Consider the following 19351-nt stretch of genomic DNA (forward strand, 5'->3'; position numbering starts at 1 on the left):
TCAATGGTAATTTTGCTATTGAATTCAGTAGAGCCAGGATTTCACCCATTGGCTCCAATAGGACTTTGCATCATTGTAAAGCACTGTACTTGAGGATATCTGAAGGAACAGACCCTACATTAGTAACAGATTTTTTTTTTTAAAAGGACTTGAGAGGGGTTCCCATTTAGAAACATGGAAAGCAGCACTTTCCAAATGGTGTGAAAATTTCTATTGGCTTTTTATATATATATATATGTTAAAATAAATGTGGACTTGACTTGGAATTATGTTTTCTCTTCATTGTTTTTGTTTCTTCAGCCCAATGGCACCAACAGATTCCACTACCAATAAAGTTTCGACCTAGTGGTGGCCGGTATGCAAACCTCACTGGTCAAGGACTCGACATTTTTTCTGCCTTTTCAGCTGTTGAAAATCCAAAGTTGTTTTCATCCTCATCCCAGAGCGTGGTGGAAAGTGAAGAACTTTAAAAACCTACAGTTCCAATTATACCTGCAGAAATATTAGAACTATGGGGGGAAAAAAAAAAAAGAGAAAAGGTACAAACCAAGAGACTCAAGGTTTACAAGCAACTTGCTTTTAGTAAGTGTTGTGCTGCTGGAACTGCTGCAAGTTACATATTGTACAAGATGTCTGCCTTGTATTTTACTCCAGTATGATTATGGTATAGAGTGTAGCGCAAAAAGTTCAGTACTATGTCTTTTTCTGAGAATCTCAGAGTGAAGAGACAGTTTTAGCACTTAAAAAAAATCAACCACCACCACTTTTTAATGCTTCAGTTAAAGCTCCTGTAACAAGCAAAGTTAATGATTTGTGGTGTTTAACTGTATACTGCCAATGAAAGGACTGACACTGTGATAGAGAGTAAAGAATGTGACTTTGAATGTAATCCTAAAAGGATTTGCATAAGGAAAAGAAAAGAAGTTGGAACAGAATTTTTGTATGTGATCATAGTAGATAAGACTATATAAACATAGCATTTCATGGAGGTACAGCTATATACAGTATATATTTATATGTGTGTGTGTGTGTGTGTGTGTGTGTGTGTGTGTGTGTGTGTGCAAACCATGCCGTGTGTATTCATGGTGTTTTGAAACATACAGTAAAATATAAGGCATGTGCTTAGGACATTAACACATGAAACTAAACATCCTATATTGTATGAAGCACATACTGTAGAGATCACAGCTGAAACTACTGTATATTTCCATGTATGCTTCATATTCGTTCCTTTTCAGTTTTAGTGACTCCCTGATTTTAAACACAGAGTCCTGTTCTTGTAACTTCATGGTTTTTAAATTCAAGTCTCTTTCCACATGAGTTTTTGACATGCCTAGACAAAAAAAAAGCACATCATATGGCTCATTTGCTAAACTGACTAAAGAGGAACTGTGGCCTGGTGCAATTAAAACTTCTTTCGGGATCATTTAGGAAACTTAATCACGGTAGAGTTCCTACTATTAAAACAGGGGAAAATGCATCTGTAACATGCAAAGAAGGTTATAATGTTTAAGAAACACAGTGGTTAGTATAAACAACTAAAGTAAGTATTGTACCCTGATAAATAGTAGGTAAACCAGGGAATGCTATAGAGGGCTCTAACGAAGGATGTTTAATAACATTGCTAAACAAACACTTTCAGTATATTTCTCTTTTACATAATTTTATTGACAACCTTCTGACCCCAATGGTTAGAGGTTAGGAATGTATATGATGATTTCCTGCACATGATTTGGACTTTACTTTCAGCAGTTCTAACTCACTACTTTAAACTTGATCAGGGACAGCCATGGGGTCCTAACTAGAATCATACAGGGGCTTAAATATCACATTTACAGATGCTGTAATTTTAGGTCTTATTTGGCTTGCTTTGCAATTCAGTGCTTTTTCACAGTTTATTTTTTTTAAAGTGTAATTTCTCCTTGCTTTAATCTGTTTCTTTCTTTCTCTGAAAATTTAAAATTACCATTGAAAATAAAGTGTGCCTGCATTAGAAGTGTACATGCACTAAATATGAAAATATAAAGGCATAAGAGTTAATGGCCCACTGGTTATATTAAGACACTGGGAAGGAGATACACAGTGTTTCACTGTTAGGTCACTTTCAAATCTAACCTATGTGTTACTATCTGAGAGCCATCTAGGGTTCGGATCAAGTGAATATGTGGTGATGCTGTATTTCCTAGTAATGTTTCTAAAAAGAAAATAATTGGATTTTGTAATTTAAATTAATGCGGTTTATGGGTTTCTTTTTTAAGAAAGGCCAAATTCTGCGCCTATCTACAACTCTGAAACCTCCCACTATTTCAGCGGTGTAACTAAAAAGCAGATTTTGATCCAACATAATAAAATTCTACAGCAATTATAGCACTTTATATATATATAAAATCAAGCTATAGTGCACTGCCAGAAACTTTACTGAATATTTTTAGGCTTGACAGAATTTGATTTTTTTTTTTATGATTTCAATGGATGACAATGTATAGTTAAGCATTTAAAAAAAAATTATTCATTTAAATTTCCACAGTTGCACAAAATTATGAGTTTTAAGCATTTATATCAATGTAAATGTTCACAGTTACAGAACATTAGGGTGAGGGGGCTCGGACAATAATTGCTTAATGACAGTACACGTTAAGTTTAAAAAAGTTGAAGCTTTTGAAACACAAACTGTCAACATATACAAAGTATCTCAAGCAGCATTTTTTTTTAACCTTTGACTTATGTAAACTTCAATTATCAATGGAAATATTTTTTTGCCAGTCTGTGTATGGTGAAATCAATATCTATTGATAAAAATCTAACCCTTTCAAGCCTAAATATATAGACTAAGTTATTAAATAATATAAACTAAGAAACTAAATCGGTACAAACTTTTCAGGTTTAGAAGAAATGAATGAATCCTCCTTTATTAGGTAGTAGGTCCAAGAACAATCATGTTATCTGCATTCTATGCATAGTTTGAAAGACAAGAAAAGCAGTATATTAAACTTGTTAGTACATATAAATATCATACCATAAGGATATTTTATTATAGGTGCTAATATTATACTTACTAGTATTACTGACAGCAGTAAATGTTCTCACAGCTTTACAAATTCAGAGAAAGGTGTGATCCCCATCCCAAAGAATTTACAATGTAAATTAGACACACAAAGAACACAGACCAAACATGTGGCCTGAATCTCTTATCCCTTATGCCAGTTTTACACCAATGTAATTCCATTGACTTCACTATAATCTCACTTGATTTACATCACCACAAATGAGAGGTGATTCACACCCATGACTAGGGTGACCAGGCAGCAAGTGTGAAAAATCGGGACCGGGGTGGGAGGGTAATAGAAGCCTATATAAGAAAAAGCCCCAAAAATCGGGACTGTCCCTGTAAAATCAGGACATCGGTCACCCTACCCATGACAGGTAGGCTGAAGGTCAAATGGTGCAATGTTTTCCAAAACATAGCCTCTGTTATTTTGCAGTGGGGAAGAGAGGCAGGTATTATTGAAAGACTTGCTGGAAGAAGTATTGTAAAGGAGGGAGATGAATCAAGGGTTGATCCTTGGTCATTCAAGAAGAGGTTCCTAATACCTCCCATTGTGAGAGGTTAAGCCAAACTGGGTCCCCAAAATCTGGTAGTCGAATACTGGTAGCTGACAACACTGTCTTTCACGGTTATTAACTAACTAAGGGTCATGATCTCATTCACACCAGCATACATTGAACACTGAAGTCAATGGAGATACTTCAATGTACGTGAAATAAATGAGATCAGAATCCGATCCTAAACTTGCAGAAGTCTCTGTAGATCAAATTATGTTGCCCATAATCCAACTAATTTCCTATTCATTTAAATGGGAATTTTGCTACATGAAAGACTACAAAATTTTGTCGAGTATAAGTAACTTGTATCAAAAAAGATATTGAGATCTTTACCAAATAGATTAATTCTTAAGAAACAAGAAATTAATTTCCAGTATTGTTACTAAACTACAGAATCCTTCTGTTCTGCATACACTGAGCCCAATATGGGAATATAAAAAAGTTTAGGTGCAAAGATATTAATGCTAATAGATCTGACTTTGCTCATCATAATGAAACCTTTGTAGAGAAAGGCATAAGACATCATGTGTGTTGGTGACTATTGAAAAAGATGAGGAAAACCTGTAAGTAGATTTATGTATGCAGCAGAGGGCAACAGTGAATTATCACATAACTTGTGTGATGTCCATTTGAGAAGTTAATATGTGAAGAATGGCTCTATGTAATGATATGGTATCAAGAAGCATTAGAGATTCTGTGATTGTGCTTTCTTCCTGAACAGTTTGCTTAGCGTTTCATTGTTTTGTTTTATTTTATTTAATGAACAGTAACTAATTTGACCTTGCACAAAAAAGGCATCCTGTTGTCTTATTCAGTCGAGGCCATAACAAAATATCCATGCCAGAATCCATGAAGTCAGTAAGTTATCATCTAAATGTCCATCATCTAAGTAGAATTTTGCACCAATTAAATGTAGTGACTCTAAAATTATATATGTTAAATAATTTAATATTTCCAAATTCACATATTTGTAGCTTTATAAGGCTGAAAAGGAACCAGAAGGCAAATAGTTTCACACATGTTAACACACAGGCTCAGGGTATTTCAGAGGGTAGTTCAAGTGGCAGTATTTTTGTTCAAAATTCTAGAAAGCACAAGTATTGCATCTTTGCTTTGAAAATAGTAAATATGTAAAACCTGTAGATCCAATTCACAGCAGCCTTGCTCAGGCTAAGGAGAACTGGACTGGGCCTTCTTGTAGCTGAAAGCAAGGACTAAAGACAGACAGTTTTTGAATGCCTGATGTGTGCAAGTGTGGAGGGCAAAATAGGACACATACTTCGGAAAATGTGAACCAACATGTGCAGTCTTTTCCTGAATATGTAAATAGTTGCTACTTGCAACTGTTAATAATAATAGAAATACTGCAAAAAAAGAACTCAATTCTGCTATTAATGCCAGAAGCATTAAAATAGTCTCTGAAAAGTGACCTCTGATACCCACTAAAAATGGTACCTGAGCAAATATACAAAAGAAAAGCTAATGAAATACTTTAATCTGTTAAATTAATACTGAACAAGTGATTCGTTGTTAATTGCCTTATTAATTCCAATAGGAAAATGTTCACTTTGAGCTTTAAAATATTTTACTTTTTTCTTGATTTAAACGGATTTTGTATTTTTATTATTATTATTTTGGTCTAATGATTCAAAGTCATATTCAATAGGAAGAAAGAGTTAACATAGAGGTTTCAAAATAGATTTTAAATGCACATAAAAAAAAAAAGCCCGACTGTTCAATAATGCATTGTCCCTCACCCCATTTAAATAAATGCTTCAGAGTTGCATATCAAAGTGTGTGTCTTTGACGTGTTTTCAGAGAAATTAATTGTTGGAAAAAGTGTGTAGCAGGACCACAAGTCTCCTCCTGGCTAGTTTTTGAGAGCCGATGATGTCAGTGGAGGCTCCACAAACAGAATAACTGTAGGATTAGGCCCTAAATCATTTGGAAGAAAACCCTAAAATACTATTTTTATATTATATAATATTAAAATACTAAAAAATATTAGACAAGGGTTTATTAGCCATACTTCTAGCAAGCAGAAGTTTTGTGAAGTACAGCAGTGGTCTTTTTAAGAAATAAGTGCATTGGACACATTTCAACTGGGAGTGAATCTTTTTGCTAAATTTGCCTTTGTTTTAATTTGTGCTCTTGTTCTGTAGGTGTAATTCTCATCCCCTCCACCAAAGTCTAAATAAATGGGCTTCTGCACTGGGGACCAGTGCACGGATAGACAGAGGCTCACTCTGCACGGTGCTAAGCACTCTTGCCCCATCAAGCCAAGCAGTTAAGCATATGCATAATATCAGGCACTTGAGTACTAACATGAAAAATCAAATCAATGGGACTATTTGCATGCTTAAATTCAAACACATGCTTAAGTGCTTGGCTAAATCACCACTAGAGTGTTCAGCACCTTGCAGGATCAAGCCTCAAGCCAGAGCCACTCAGTCAGCCTATGGCCACCCAGGAACTGTACTAGCTGCTGAAGTCCATTGTGCCTCAGAAGGTTTAGGACTGGACAATCCATGAAATCAGTGGATCTGCTAGCCATGCTAATCCTCTACCCTGCAGACAACTCCCCCCAGAACTCCCATGAGTGAACCATTGTAGAGTTTGGCTCAAGGACATGCAGGAGACTCCATAAGCTCCCTCTACAGACTTTCAGTGCAGAGGGGAATTTTGGACCTGCCAAGCCTTTCGCAGACAAGAGCATTTCTCCCTCAATCTGGTAGTGAGCATAGAGAAATGGAATGAGTTAATCAAATATACAATCCACATGATACTGATGGTTTTACAGCATTTTGCTCTTCCCCAGGTGGCTTTTTACTGTGATTGGTTCGACACACTTTTGTGAAGGGGCCTATTAGCAGACTTCGCAGGAACTTTGAAATACATTGCAAGTTTAAAGCCACCAGTGAGGGAAGTTTGATGCTACAGATATGGGTGTAAATTAAGAACATGGATATGCCCCAGTACATTTGCTAATCCTGATTTTGCTCTTATTTTTCCATATTTCTCAATTACTGCATGGCCTGAATTCAATCAATCAGTCTCTGCCTGTTAGTTGAGAAGCAATATTCTTAGCGCTACATTAGTAGTTCAGGTTTCAGAGTAGCAGCCATGTTAGTCTGTATCCGCAAAAAGAACAGGAGTACTTGTGGCACCTTAGAGACTAACAAATTTATTAGAGCATAAGCTTTCGTGGACTACAGCCCACTTCTTCGGATGCATATAGAGTGGAATAAATATTGAGGAGATATATATCCACACGAGCAAAGTGGGTCCCCTAGGTCTTCTCATTTCTGCTGGGGTACTAGCCAGCTGCATAAGCTACTGTGAAATAACATACTTGCCCCTTGAATCCATCACAGCGCCACTTATTGTATATCACATACTCAAATCTTGGGCCACATTGCACCATCAGTTTAAGCAGAGTTCTCCATTAAAATCAATGGGGAGTTCTGCTCAGAAACTGATGGCACAGTATGGTCCCTTAATTAGGATGGTGACGCAGCTTTCTAAATGTTAGTCGGTAAAATCTGGAAAAATACTGAAATCACCATTCTGAAATGCTGAAAATATAACTATGGACTGTAGAGCCTGGCTGACTGTTGGAAACCAATTCAGAGTCTGCTCAGGCCCTTCTTAATCCTTGAAGTAAAGCATGTACTCACTTTGAGAAATTGCTGTATGAATTAACATACATTTTGCATGCTAGTTTTCTGTACGATTTAAGACTAAACTACAAGATTGGAGAAACATTTGTGTACACAGTCTATCATTTATAAGATGCCATTTGGTTAAAAAAAAAATCAATTAAATCATACATGGGTTTTGTCTTGGTTTTTTTAGCAATGTTTTCTTGCAGTTTTAGTAATCTTTGCTTTATAAAGTATTTAAGCATTTTTTTAAAAGTATGCCAGGATGAGTGGCTGAAACCAAACTGTTTAAAGATAAACCTGTGTAGAGGAAATGGACTGTTTCTTCAATAAATCAATGTTTATTGTTCTTAATAAATTTATGGACTTCTTATAGTGCTAGAATGGATACATACTTTTAGAACATTAAAAGGAATTATTCTGTAAATTCTTACTGAATAAAAAAAAAATCTAGATCAACTTTCGTATGAGAGACACCTTAAAAATGGGTTTCTTAATGAAAACTAAACCCACAAATCTGAAAAACTAAATGTAAGCCATGCTCATCACCACAAATAGAGTGTAAAATGTATTGGAAAATAAAGTTTTGCTTAGTGGGCATTGTTTCTAAACTAGTGTTTATTGTTCCATATCATGTCAGTCACTTTTCCCAGGGAAATCAGTGGGGAGTTCTGCTTAGCAATCATAGGAAAATTTGGATTATATATGATAAACCTAATTCTGCTCACTTTACTCACACAAGAGAGTTTCTATGCCATTGGCTTCATAGGATTATAGTCTGAGTAAGGCTAGCAGCATTTGATTATTACTATTAATTATTTGTATTACGATAGCACTTAGAGATCTCAGTTGAGATTGAGGCTCCACTGTGCTAGGTACTGGATGCACACAGAATATGAGGCAGTCCTTGCCCCATAAATCTTATAATCTTAATAGACAACACAGACATATGGCGAGCAGGGAAAGAGGCATGGAGAGGTGAAATGACTTACCGTCACACAATGAGTCACTGGAAGAGATGGGAATAGTTTGGCCCATAGTGGAGTCCAACACTGCTCCATGTAAGTCAACAGCAAACTTCCACTGACTTGAAGATCAACTCCATAGGTGATATTTATGAGTCTCTTGCATATGGTGGCCATGTTGGTGAAAAGTGACATGTCTCAGAGGGGCTTGTCTACACTACCCACTGGATCGATGGGCAGCGATCGATCCAGCGGGGATCGATTTATCATGTCTAGTCTATATGTGATAAATCAACCGCCGAGCGCTCTCCCGTCGACTCCGGTACTCTACCAGGGCGAGAGGCACAGGCGGAGTCGACGGGAGAGCGCCAGCCTTTGACTTACTGCAGTGAAGACAGCACGGTAAGTAGATCTAAGTATGGCGACTTCAGCTACATTATTCACATAGCTGAAGTTGCTTATCTTAGATAGACCCCCTCACCCCTCTGCAGTATAGACCAGGCCAGAGTTATACAGTACACTGTGTGCCTGTAAAGCAGTTTCATCCCATCATAATTTCACAATCATGTAAAGAACTTCATTCTTTTGTTTAGCAACAATCCTTCAAAAATCAGGACAAGCTCCATGAAAAATGGACATCCAACCCTACCATACCAGAGGGGATCATTACTGGTGAGAGAAGCACTGCCTTTTTGTTCTATGTTTGTCCAGCACCTAGCACAACAGAGCCCTGACCACTCATTGGGGCCCCTTTGCACTACAACAGTACAAACTAGTAATAATAAATGGGCTCTCCTTAGCACAGACCACATCAAGAGCGGTCAACTGGGAAAGAAAGGGTCCTGCCCACTCCCATAGCAATCACGTGGGGGAAGGAGAGAGACTATGCAGAGCTCCCACCACAAACCATGTGTGTTTCCCCAGATAACTCACTTGTTGGGTTCCCTTTCTCAGTCATAGCAGGTTCTCAAAGGTTACTGCAGCTCCGTGAGTTCCAAACCTACTGCAGCAACCTCTGTGGCAAAGCAGGCAGGCTGGGATCCAAAGAGAACCACAGAGGACAGCAGTGACCTCACAAAAGCTATATAGACCCCCGCCCATTGACTTTAACGTGAATCATACTTAGGCCAAAGCAGAGCACTTTTGAAAATTCCCCCCTATATATTCCAGCTATCAAAAAAGGTTATTTATTTTTCTGCCATGCGATTATTCATTTAGGATTAGATTGTCCCATTTAGGAAGATCAGCAAATAGATCATCCCATATCCTTGTCTGTGCATTAGGATCTGGGTGTTGCAAATCTGAGAGAGAGTGGTTTTCAGCTCCACATTTCCGCCAAGCAGGTTAATAATAAAAAGTATGTAGCCCTTTATACTATTAAAGCACTGTACAAAAAATAAAGAATCCTCAGAGAATCCCTGCGAGGTAGGTAAGAGGTGCATTTTTAACATGGCAATGGCTCCATTCATAATCATCATCATTTATACATTTATAAAGCACCTCCCCTGCCCCCTTCCAGGTTCCCACACAAGATGCCAAAGATTCTATAACTGAGTCTATTAGATCCTTGATAGAGCTTGGGAGCCTAGCAGCTGTCACGAGATCTAAGGAATAAAATGACTGCCCATCCTGTTATATGCAAAGTAGTATGAGCATGTGGCAGGAAAAATAATGCAAAAGGGCCAAACTCGTGGAGTTCTTTAAATTACAAAAATTTCAATTATCTGATTAGATTTTCCCTTCCAGTCTTCCGAGGATAATATTGTCCTTCCCCAGAGGAATCTGTCTCAAAGGTTTTGTAAATCAACACAGATAAAAGGAAAAAAAAAAAAAAAAACCACCCTAGGTTATTTGTCCCAACTGGGAGAGATTCTGCGGTCCCTCTTGCTCCCCCAAAGCCCCTCCTTCATACAAGGTTTGCCCCAGCTAAAAAGTATAAACTGGCTGTTAGTAAACTACAATTCCCCACAATCCCTCAGTGTATAAGAGAAAAGGGAGTTCCAGCCCATCCTGCATTTGGAACTTGGGTTTCACTCCCTACACAGAGAGCAGCCTGTTTTTTCCCTCCCAAATCACCACTCAAGGCCCGCAGCGACCATGGGCCCTGTCTCATAGGTAAGTTCAAAGAGAGAAACCCTGGAATGGGATTTGAGCATGTTACTGGCACTGAGCATATTATTTAAGGACAAGCATTTATTTCCCATTAGTATATAATTTTTAATATCAGTTACAAGTATATTTAGTAGAGCAACAAATATTTAGCAAAACAAGTATTTCTGGCCTCCACCAATACATTAATTTTCATAGCAGAGGCAAATCACAATCCAAGAGAGTGAAAACTTACTTAACATTACTAGAAGAGGATGACTGAATAGCCCAGGTGACATGTAATAATGGGATATTATGGGACCCAATTCTGATCTCATGTTTACTGTTTTTACAAAGGTATAATTGCATTTGACGTTTTGATAATAAAGTTGAGTTACTCCTGGTTTGCACAGCTGTAAGTGGGATCAGAATCTGTGTCAACTGTTAGAATTCAGCCTGGGTGGGTAAATGTACCAAGTTCCATGTGGCTGGGCCTCTGCTTGCATTTGAAGCCTCATGGAGTGAATAGGAATGTGTGTGGGCACATCGTTCTGCCCATAGGGAGCTTGGTGCAGGATCAGGGCCTAATTTAAACAATCGACTTCTGAGGTTCTCTGACAGCTGTTCAACAGCCTGTGTGAAATTAATTGGTGTCTCAATCAGTGGTCAAGTATCCACATCACAAAAACCTCTACCACACTTGACAGTCTTAGAGAGGCCTCAAGTGGCTGCTGATTTCAGGGTGTCCAACTGATTTTCAGGAGTGCTGAGCACTTCCAGTTCCCACGGACTTCAACTGATGTTGTGGACACTCCGACTTCCAAAATATATATAATCAGGCCAAAGTGCCTCAAACCTAAACACAGAGAAAGCAAAGCATCCACAAGTGGTCACTTCTGAAAATCTGGGCTTGAATGCTAACTAGACAGTGCTATGCATTTGCTCCTAGTGAGGGCCCCTCCAGATCAGAATTAAAGCACATTGCCAGATAAACATGGGGAAACTTGTACTTCTGCCAGCTGTGCTGTATATAAATCAGAAATTTCAACTTTCAGTCTAGCATTATATCCACCTTAAGGGAGGAGGGACAGTTCAGTGATTTGAGCCTTAGCCTGCTAAACCCAGGGCTGAGAGTTCAATCCTTGAGGGGGGGCCACTTAGGGATCTAGGGTAAAATCAGTACTTGGTCCTGCTAGTGAAGGCAGTGGGCTGGACTTGATGACCTTTCAGGGTCCCTTCCAGTTCTAAGAGATAGGGGTATCTCCATTAATTTAACAAAGCCCCTACAAAGTTATGTATAGCAGAGAAAGGGTTTTTTGTTACTAATTATTATTATTAAGAACAAAGATAAGATCATAAGAATGGCAATACTGGGTCAGACCAAAGGTCCATCTAGTCCAGTATCCTGTCTGCCAACAGTGGCCAACGCCAGGTGCCCCACAGGGAATGATCAGAACAGGTAAGCATCAAATGATCCACTTTGCCCAAGTAGTTTATTGAGTTTGAACTCCCAGTAGTATAATCAAGACTAAGAGGATGGAGATTTTAATTTTCTTTTACTGTAGTTCAACAACAGATATGGATCCAGTGACCTAATTTACAATGTGTTTACAATCAATCCATTGCACTATAGTGTCTTTCAAGGAGATGGTGTGTTTAAATTCTTCAGTAATAGGACTGTAGATCTTTGATCTCTTATCTTGATTCACTCTTCCCTTTGTGGGCATAACAACAGTAGTATAATGTAATTCTTTGCATACTATTCCAATATATTTATACTTAAATCTATGAGTTATATTCTACTGGAAGATAAATAAAAATAATCTATGGAATATGCAATGGGAGGAGCATGTGTATGAATTACTTTTACATTGATTATGTATGGCATGAAATCATATAGTAGTTTATGTACCACAAGATTACATGTGAAAAAAAGTAATTTTAGAAGTGCTTTATCATTTAATTATAAACTTGTAGCCCACCAATGCTGTTTCTATACACTTGTGTATTGTCCCATGTATCTGGCAAGAGACTTAAAAGGATAATTTCCCCTGAGGCAAAGTCTGTGCTGTACATGCCATGCAACCTCATTCTCTAGGTGTATTATAGTATTGCCTGCAGGCTAGGGGCTATCCAAACAAAGAGAAAGACACTTCTCTGCCCGGAAGTTACATGGATTGAATGGGTGTAAGTCAGCACAGCATTTGCCCCGTTAATACTAGCGAAAGGTATGTACCTGAATCCCCCATCTATTAATGGGAAAACAATCTTTAGTGTATCCATATCATACAGCATCAACTGAATAACATGATAAGACAAAGTCATGGGTCAAATTCTGCCCTCTGCATATATGCATTCCTAATAAAGTCAATAGCACAATCTAAGTGGGGCTGCACGAGGCAGAATTTGGTTCCCTGTATGTAAAAATGCTTTCCTTGTAAACAATTTACACATTGACATATGTAATCTAATTAATGAGAAGTAAAACAGTGTTTTGGTGATCTACTATACATGTATGATATGCAGCTACTGCAACATTATAACTAAGGCTACATTTTAGTCATGGGTATTTTTAGTAAAAGTCATGGACAGGTCACAGGCAGTAAACTCAAACTTGGGCAGGGGGCTGTGGGTGCTCTGGGGGAGGTGGCCCAAGACCCCACTGGTGCTGGGGGGGAAGGCAGGCCGGCCATGGCGCACAGCCCGGGACCCTTACTGGTGCTGGAGGGTTGGCGGGGCTGGCAAGGGCTCCCTACCCGGCTCTGCGTGTCCCTACAGCTTCTAGGCGACGGAGGAGTCAGGGTTCCGTGCACTGCTCCCGCCACAAGCGCTGGCTGCGCAGCTCCCATTGGCTGGGAACCACAGCCAATGGGAGCTGCGTGGGCAGGGCCTGTGGGCACAGGCAGTGTGCAGGCACAGGCAGTGTGTGGGCCCCTGGCCCCTCCGCCTAGGAGTTTCAGTGCCATGCCAGTGGGAGCCGGGGAGCCCTCCACCTCAAGATAAGCGCCCCTCCACACCCACCAACCCCTGCCCCTAACCCCCTCCTAAAACATCCAAACTGTTGCTGATGACAGGGCTGCCTGGCTCAGGCAGCCCAAGTCAGCACCAGCCACTGCAGAAGTCACGGAAAGTCACTGAATCTGTGACCTCTGTGACCTCCATGACACACTCGCAGCCTTAATTATAAACACATGCCAGCATTTTTTGGACAAAGTTGTTCAAAAAATATTATTTCCTTTTTATGTGTACTAAACATAGGTTTAGTAGAGCCCAGTCCTGCAGCCTTTGTTCCAGTAAAACTTTCATTGGGTCAATTTCTTCCTGGGTAGCCAGTCTGACTCCTGTGAAATCTGTGGGGCTGCAGAGTAGTAACTAAGAGCAAAATTTTGATAATTTATTTCAGTGAAAGTTCTGCCAGAATAAAGACTGCAAGACGAGGGCTTGGGTCTAGCCATTCTCAATATTCAGACCTCTCTTTCACGTCAGGGCAGTTTCTACTGCTGATTTTGCTCTTCATTCAAAGTTCCCTAGTTGCTGAATAACTCCTTTCATTTGAAAAAAAGATATAATACAGGATATGGCGGGACCCTGCAAGGAACCTGACTGTCTTCCCTGCAGCTCCCATACCCTTAACCTACAAAGCCAGGACCAACAAGTAACTGGTTCTTGGAAGCCACCCATTATCAGAGCCCGCAGGAGCAGCCTTCAGACATCACAATGGACATCATCTGCACTTGAAGTTATGTAGACTATGAACTCTGCTACAAATCACCTCTACCTTTCCACCTGCCTTCCTCCTCACTTTCACATCCCCCAACTTCATCCCTTCCTCCTCTTCCCTTTTCATCTACTTCCCACCTACCTCCCCCAAAAGAACAGGGGAAAAAAAGTCTATGGAACAAACAAGAGGTATGCCAGTCTTCAACCTGACTACTTTACTTGGATGTTATAATAACCTTTCTCCACATTTAGTCTTTTAGATTATAAATTCTTTGGGGCATGGACTAAGTCTGACCATGTGTTTGTACAGCACCTAGCACAGTGATTCTGATTGCAGTAGCACCCAAAGGCAAAATCATTTCATACAGTAAGTAGTTGCTTTTTCTTCAAAATAATTGATAAGAGCCTGACTGAAGTGTTGTAACATTCACTGTAGCAAATCCACCAAGGCACAACACCCACAGTAGGACTCCAATCCTTTCAGGTAGTCAGAAAGATCATTTCAAATGGTGGGGGGGGGGGGACATTTTATTTACAAAATTGATTATTGTTTCCAGATATTGGGGGGGGGGGGGGGGAGTAAAAAAGCAAAACAAAAAACAAACCACAAAGCATACATGTAGGTAAAACCTACAAAATTTAAGAGTTAGATCTCTACTTTCATGCAAATATTCACTTTACAATATAGAAACATCTGCTTTTACAGCCAGCTTAAAGAAAAAAAAAAAAAAAAAAAAAACATTCTGTACACTACTTGAAATTAGCTCTTTTCTGATAAACTGTTTAGTATTAAAGTAAACCTATAACCCATACATCAAACTTACAAAGTTTAAAGTTAGTTCTCTGACTTGAATGCATTTTAATTATCTTTTCATGGTATTCACTGGATAGGAAATAAAAATGTATTCTCAAAGCTAATAAAAAAAAAAAAAAAAAAAAGACACATGGGAACAAATTTATCCATGTTTAATTCCATTGAGTTATACCATGGATCAATTTGGCCACTGGTGTGTAAAATATTATGTGACATGACCCATCACAGCAAAGATAATGTAAAATTTAATACCAGATTCAAACGAACTATGAAGGGATTGTTACAAATATTTCATAAATAAAATACAACACAGATTATACACATTTCATTAGTAATAGGGAAACAATCTTTTAGATGCATAGCAAATAATTTTCAAAACAAACTTATTTAAGCAACATCAGCATAAGTAGTAAACAAGAATATAGCTGTTATAATGACAAGATTACCTTATTCAGCAGCTTAATTCTTGCTAATTTTTCAAAATTACTCATTTGGTCTGTTGAATTATACTAGTCAATAATTAGTTCTAATTAGCTATTTGAAAATGGTCAGGTGGATAACTGAAGATTCTTTGTGTGTATGGGTCATTGTCTGTTTCCATTTTCTGTCCCATATAAGTGTGGTAGCTCTCCTGATGGAAGTGTTCACAGTGAAAGTTAATCCAGTCTCTTTCAGTGCTGTATCTCTCTGCTTCAGCAAGGATCCTAGTTAGAGCCATAATGTAACTTAATGCCATCTGAAGGGTCTCATATTTGGAGAGTTTTTTATCTTGACCCCACTGTGGAACCACCTTTCTTAGTCGATCGAAGGCTGTGTTCAGTCCTTGCATTCTTCTCCTTTCCCTGGCATTAGCAGCTAGTCTCCTTTTGGCAGCACTCTCCATTCTTTCTGAGCCACATTTCACTACGCAGCCTGTTCCACTTTTGCACTGGGTATCTGACTCTAAACCAGAATCCACGTTTGATTTAGAAGATTTCATATTTTTTGCCACTTTAATTCTGAGCCTTCCTCACCCTCCCAAAACAATTGTAGTAGCTGGAATGTGTTGGTAAAAACAGTCTTAGAACACAATATCTGTACTTCGAGTGTGTTCCCAGAAGTCAGAGTGAGAGTTTTTGTTTTTTTTTTTACAGCATCTCCAAAAAATAACAGTTTTACAATTGTTGCTTGTTGTTTAATAAAGAAAAAACAAACAGAACTGTAGTTAGCAACTAGTCAGTTACTGTCATTCTTTACATTTCTTTAAGCTTGGCAAAGAGAGAAATAAACGCCATCTCCATTCTCAAAAATTCAGTTTCTGAAGAAAAGAAGTCCATTTAATCCAACGAGATTTTAATGGATTAAATACACATATTCCAGTGGTCAGTTTATGTCAACTGGCAGGAAAAGCCCCAGGTCTTCTCAGGATAATGTATTTTGTAATGGAGAACTGTGGCAGTCTGAAAAAGACTTTCTGTGAGTGAAAGAAAGATTGCTCCTTCCTCAATTACTGTGGGTATGCAGTGATCATATCTTACAGGCAAGAAGAGGCTTTATAAAAGCAGCAGCAAGAGCTGAACAGGTGGCAGCAGGTGGGTGGGCAGCCCTCTGCTTCCATCCCAGTACCTTCCCACCCTGGGAACTGCGGGGAGGACGGGGGGGGGAGGGGGGGGGACACAAAATAAAAAAACCCAGAGCCATGTCCAAAGCCATGTCTGTCCAGCACTAACAACGTGCCATCTGGACTACTGGCTGGCTGGCCCCACAAGAATCACAACAGTTAGGCAAAAGTCTTTTCAGTGAATAATCTTTTGCAACTCAGCAAAAAATCTGTCAACACATAACAAAGTATTTATTAGAAACTATTAGGGGTGGCAGAGGTAATTGTTACAAGGATAATTTCATGCTTTGTGGAAATTTATAATACAGTTTGGGACTGTACAATGTTGACTCCAGATGACTGTTTATCTATTAGAAAAGCTTTATGACTCAGAATTTAAGTATTATTGTATATACTATGTGGAACATTTCTGTAGGGAGCTCAATATTTCAGTGGATACTGGAGAGCTGCAATATATTTAATTTTTAATATAAAGGAATTGTTCAAATATTGAAACTGAAAAATATTTTCATAGTAATTAAGATGTAAATATGGACTTATCTAATGGAAAATGAATTCAAAATATATGAGGAGTGATACACACAGGCACCCTCTGGTTATGTATATAATGCATGCAAACACACAGTATATACACAAGTGTCTAAAATTTATATAGAGAGGGAATGCTGCTACTTAGGAATATCTCCAAATAGGTAAAATGAGTAAAAGGAGCTCAGAACAACTAAAATTAAAAGAAACAAAATAATCTGTTCACCATCACCAAAAGAATTTCTGTTGCTGATTATAAAGACCCTGTTTAATTTTGGTACTTAATATAATTTCAGCATGTTTTTATTGCTCTCGTTAAACATAGATTCACAAATTTACAAGGAACTTTTATTTATTTTATTCTGTCTTTATGAAATATGCAGAAGGTCAAAAATGTGTCACATTATGATTTATTATGTGTATTTGATTTCAAGCTTGATTAAATTGTTACCAAGTACTTGTAAATTAGTTATTTTTCATTAGGGATTGAATACTGTATTTTTGTCTAAAACTCTATACTAATTGGTTCCATTATGACTCCAAAACCCCGTGTAGTTGTAAACAGTTGATTAATCCCTAGCAGAAGCAATGACAATGAAATGAGGTTGAATAATCTGAAAACAATAGAATGCAATTGAACATTAATGGACTCCAGCATGACAGATGTTGAACACCGGCTGTTATGCACAGTTGCTCTGCTCTTAATATTCTGAATCCTAAATGGTCTTGATCGTGGGTGGTGATGGGTAGTCCACATTATTCCATTATTAAAATGTCTGCTGTGTTTTCAATTTTTAAATAAATGTCTTGTTGACATTTCATCAGAATGTCTCACTTATTCTTTTCTATACGCATTGACCTATTCTCCCCACAGTCAAAAGAGCTTTACCCACTACATATTAAAATATTACTGTCCAAACAACAATTTGTGAGACATTGTTTTTGGTGTTTTTGTCTAAGAGAAAGAGTTGGAACAGTAACTTCCAGAAGATCTTGTGCCTACCAACAAATGTAGTTCATTTGTACAGCCCACTACCTATATGAAAAAGGGGAGATCGGAGACTGGTAAATAAATTCTATTTTATTGCTTACTCAGCAAAAGAGAAATAGAAGAGACATGGATGGAATTTTTCCTTCTGTATTTTTCACTTTCTCTCATATAGTTTGATTTCCCATATATTTCAGTCAGTCTCAGATATCTCTTATGTTGCCTTATTTCCCTTCCCTATTCAGTCCCCAACTTCAATTCATTTTGCAGGTATTTTATCCTTTGCTCTAATTTTCTCAATAGTTTCTCACGTGCTCTGTAAGACCTTCCTGGGATTCATCTTCCAAAGGGTACATTACATATGTTGTTCTAGACTGCCATAATACTGTGGTGGTGGAATTCTTTAGAGATCTCTAGCTATAGCTGTCCCATCTGTGTCTCTTACATACAACTGTTTCCCAAGCACTCTCTTTTAATCTTACTGAATAGAAAAGTATCATCTCAAATCAGCAAATTAGAAATACTAGAAAGAAATGCTGGATGTATTCAATGAATCAGATTTCAACAACATACAAACGACCAAAGTCTACTCTTAATTACTCAATGCAAATCCAAAATAACTGCACTACCTTTTGCAGAGTTATTCTGGATTTACACTTGCATAACTAACAGCAACATTTGACTTAAAATCTCATGTTTTTCTGTTGGAAACAGAAAAAACACAGCTAAGAATATTTCCTTCAGGGTATAGTCATAAGCAAAGTCACCAATATTTAACAGTACAGACAGTAACTGTGAATACTACGACTACAGAAATGTATTGCTAGTAACTAATATATAGTTGATATTTTTATTTTTCTATTAAATATTATATTGTCAGTGTTTTCAGGATTTATCAGTGGCTCCTGAGTTATGGATTTGAGAGGTCTTCAGCATGTGACTAAGTTTTAAAGCAGTAAAAAGTATGTTAAAAATTACCTGCTGGATCTTAAAGTTAATTACTCAATTGCCAATTATTATAACAGCTAACAAGAGGAATTTAATGTCACCTACCTATATTATCGTAGCAAATATGATTTAATCCTCTTTGTACTGGGATGCCTGGGACCAAGCTCTAATTTTAAAAGGAAGTGGTAGGAGCCAAATACAAATCATACCACTCAGTAGCATTTCAGATGGAAGCCTAGGAACTCACACATTACCTTCTCCAATTATATTAAGAATAGGATGTTTGAAATATCAGTGACAATAGCTATCTTACCTTTTCTTTCAGGCCAGAACTAGCTCTTTTCCTTCCTCTCAGGTAGATCCCTTCCAAATACTGTTCCCAAATATTGTTCCCCTGGTGAAGTCTCTTGATCACTGCAGCAGGCTCAAAGGCAA

The 19351-nt window shown here is 38.1% G+C and overlaps 3 protein-coding genes across 6 annotated transcripts in view; 1 reads left to right on the forward strand and 2 right to left on the reverse strand.

Moving 5' to 3' along the window:
- Window positions 1-5231, forward strand: part of MYPN (myopalladin) — a 134260-nt gene extending 129029 nt beyond the window's left edge. For all 4 annotated transcript variants that reach the window (XM_054035201.1, XM_054035203.1, XM_054035202.1 and 1 more), the window contains one exon: window positions 301-5231. In XM_054035201.1, coding sequence (XP_053891176.1) covers window positions 301-470 — 170 coding nt within the window. In that variant the 3' untranslated portion in view covers window positions 471-5231. The remainder of the gene's footprint in view (window positions 1-300) is intronic.
- LOC128840792 (uncharacterized) overlaps window positions 1-19351 on the reverse strand; it is a 78600-nt gene that overhangs the window by 9974 nt on the left and 49275 nt on the right. The gene's annotated exons all lie outside the window — the stretch shown is intronic.
- ATOH7 (atonal bHLH transcription factor 7) lies at window positions 14982-15932 on the reverse strand. Its single transcript, XM_054035223.1, has one exon. It carries the CDS (start codon window positions 15829-15831, stop codon window positions 15379-15381), a length of 453 nt encoding a protein of 150 aa, XP_053891198.1. The 5' UTR covers window positions 15832-15932; the 3' UTR covers window positions 14982-15378.

The sequence above is a fragment of the Malaclemys terrapin genome, chromosome 7 (genome assembly GCF_027887155.1).
Source record: "Malaclemys terrapin pileata isolate rMalTer1 chromosome 7, rMalTer1.hap1, whole genome shotgun sequence".
Taxonomy (NCBI): Eukaryota; Metazoa; Chordata; order Testudines; family Emydidae; genus Malaclemys; species Malaclemys terrapin.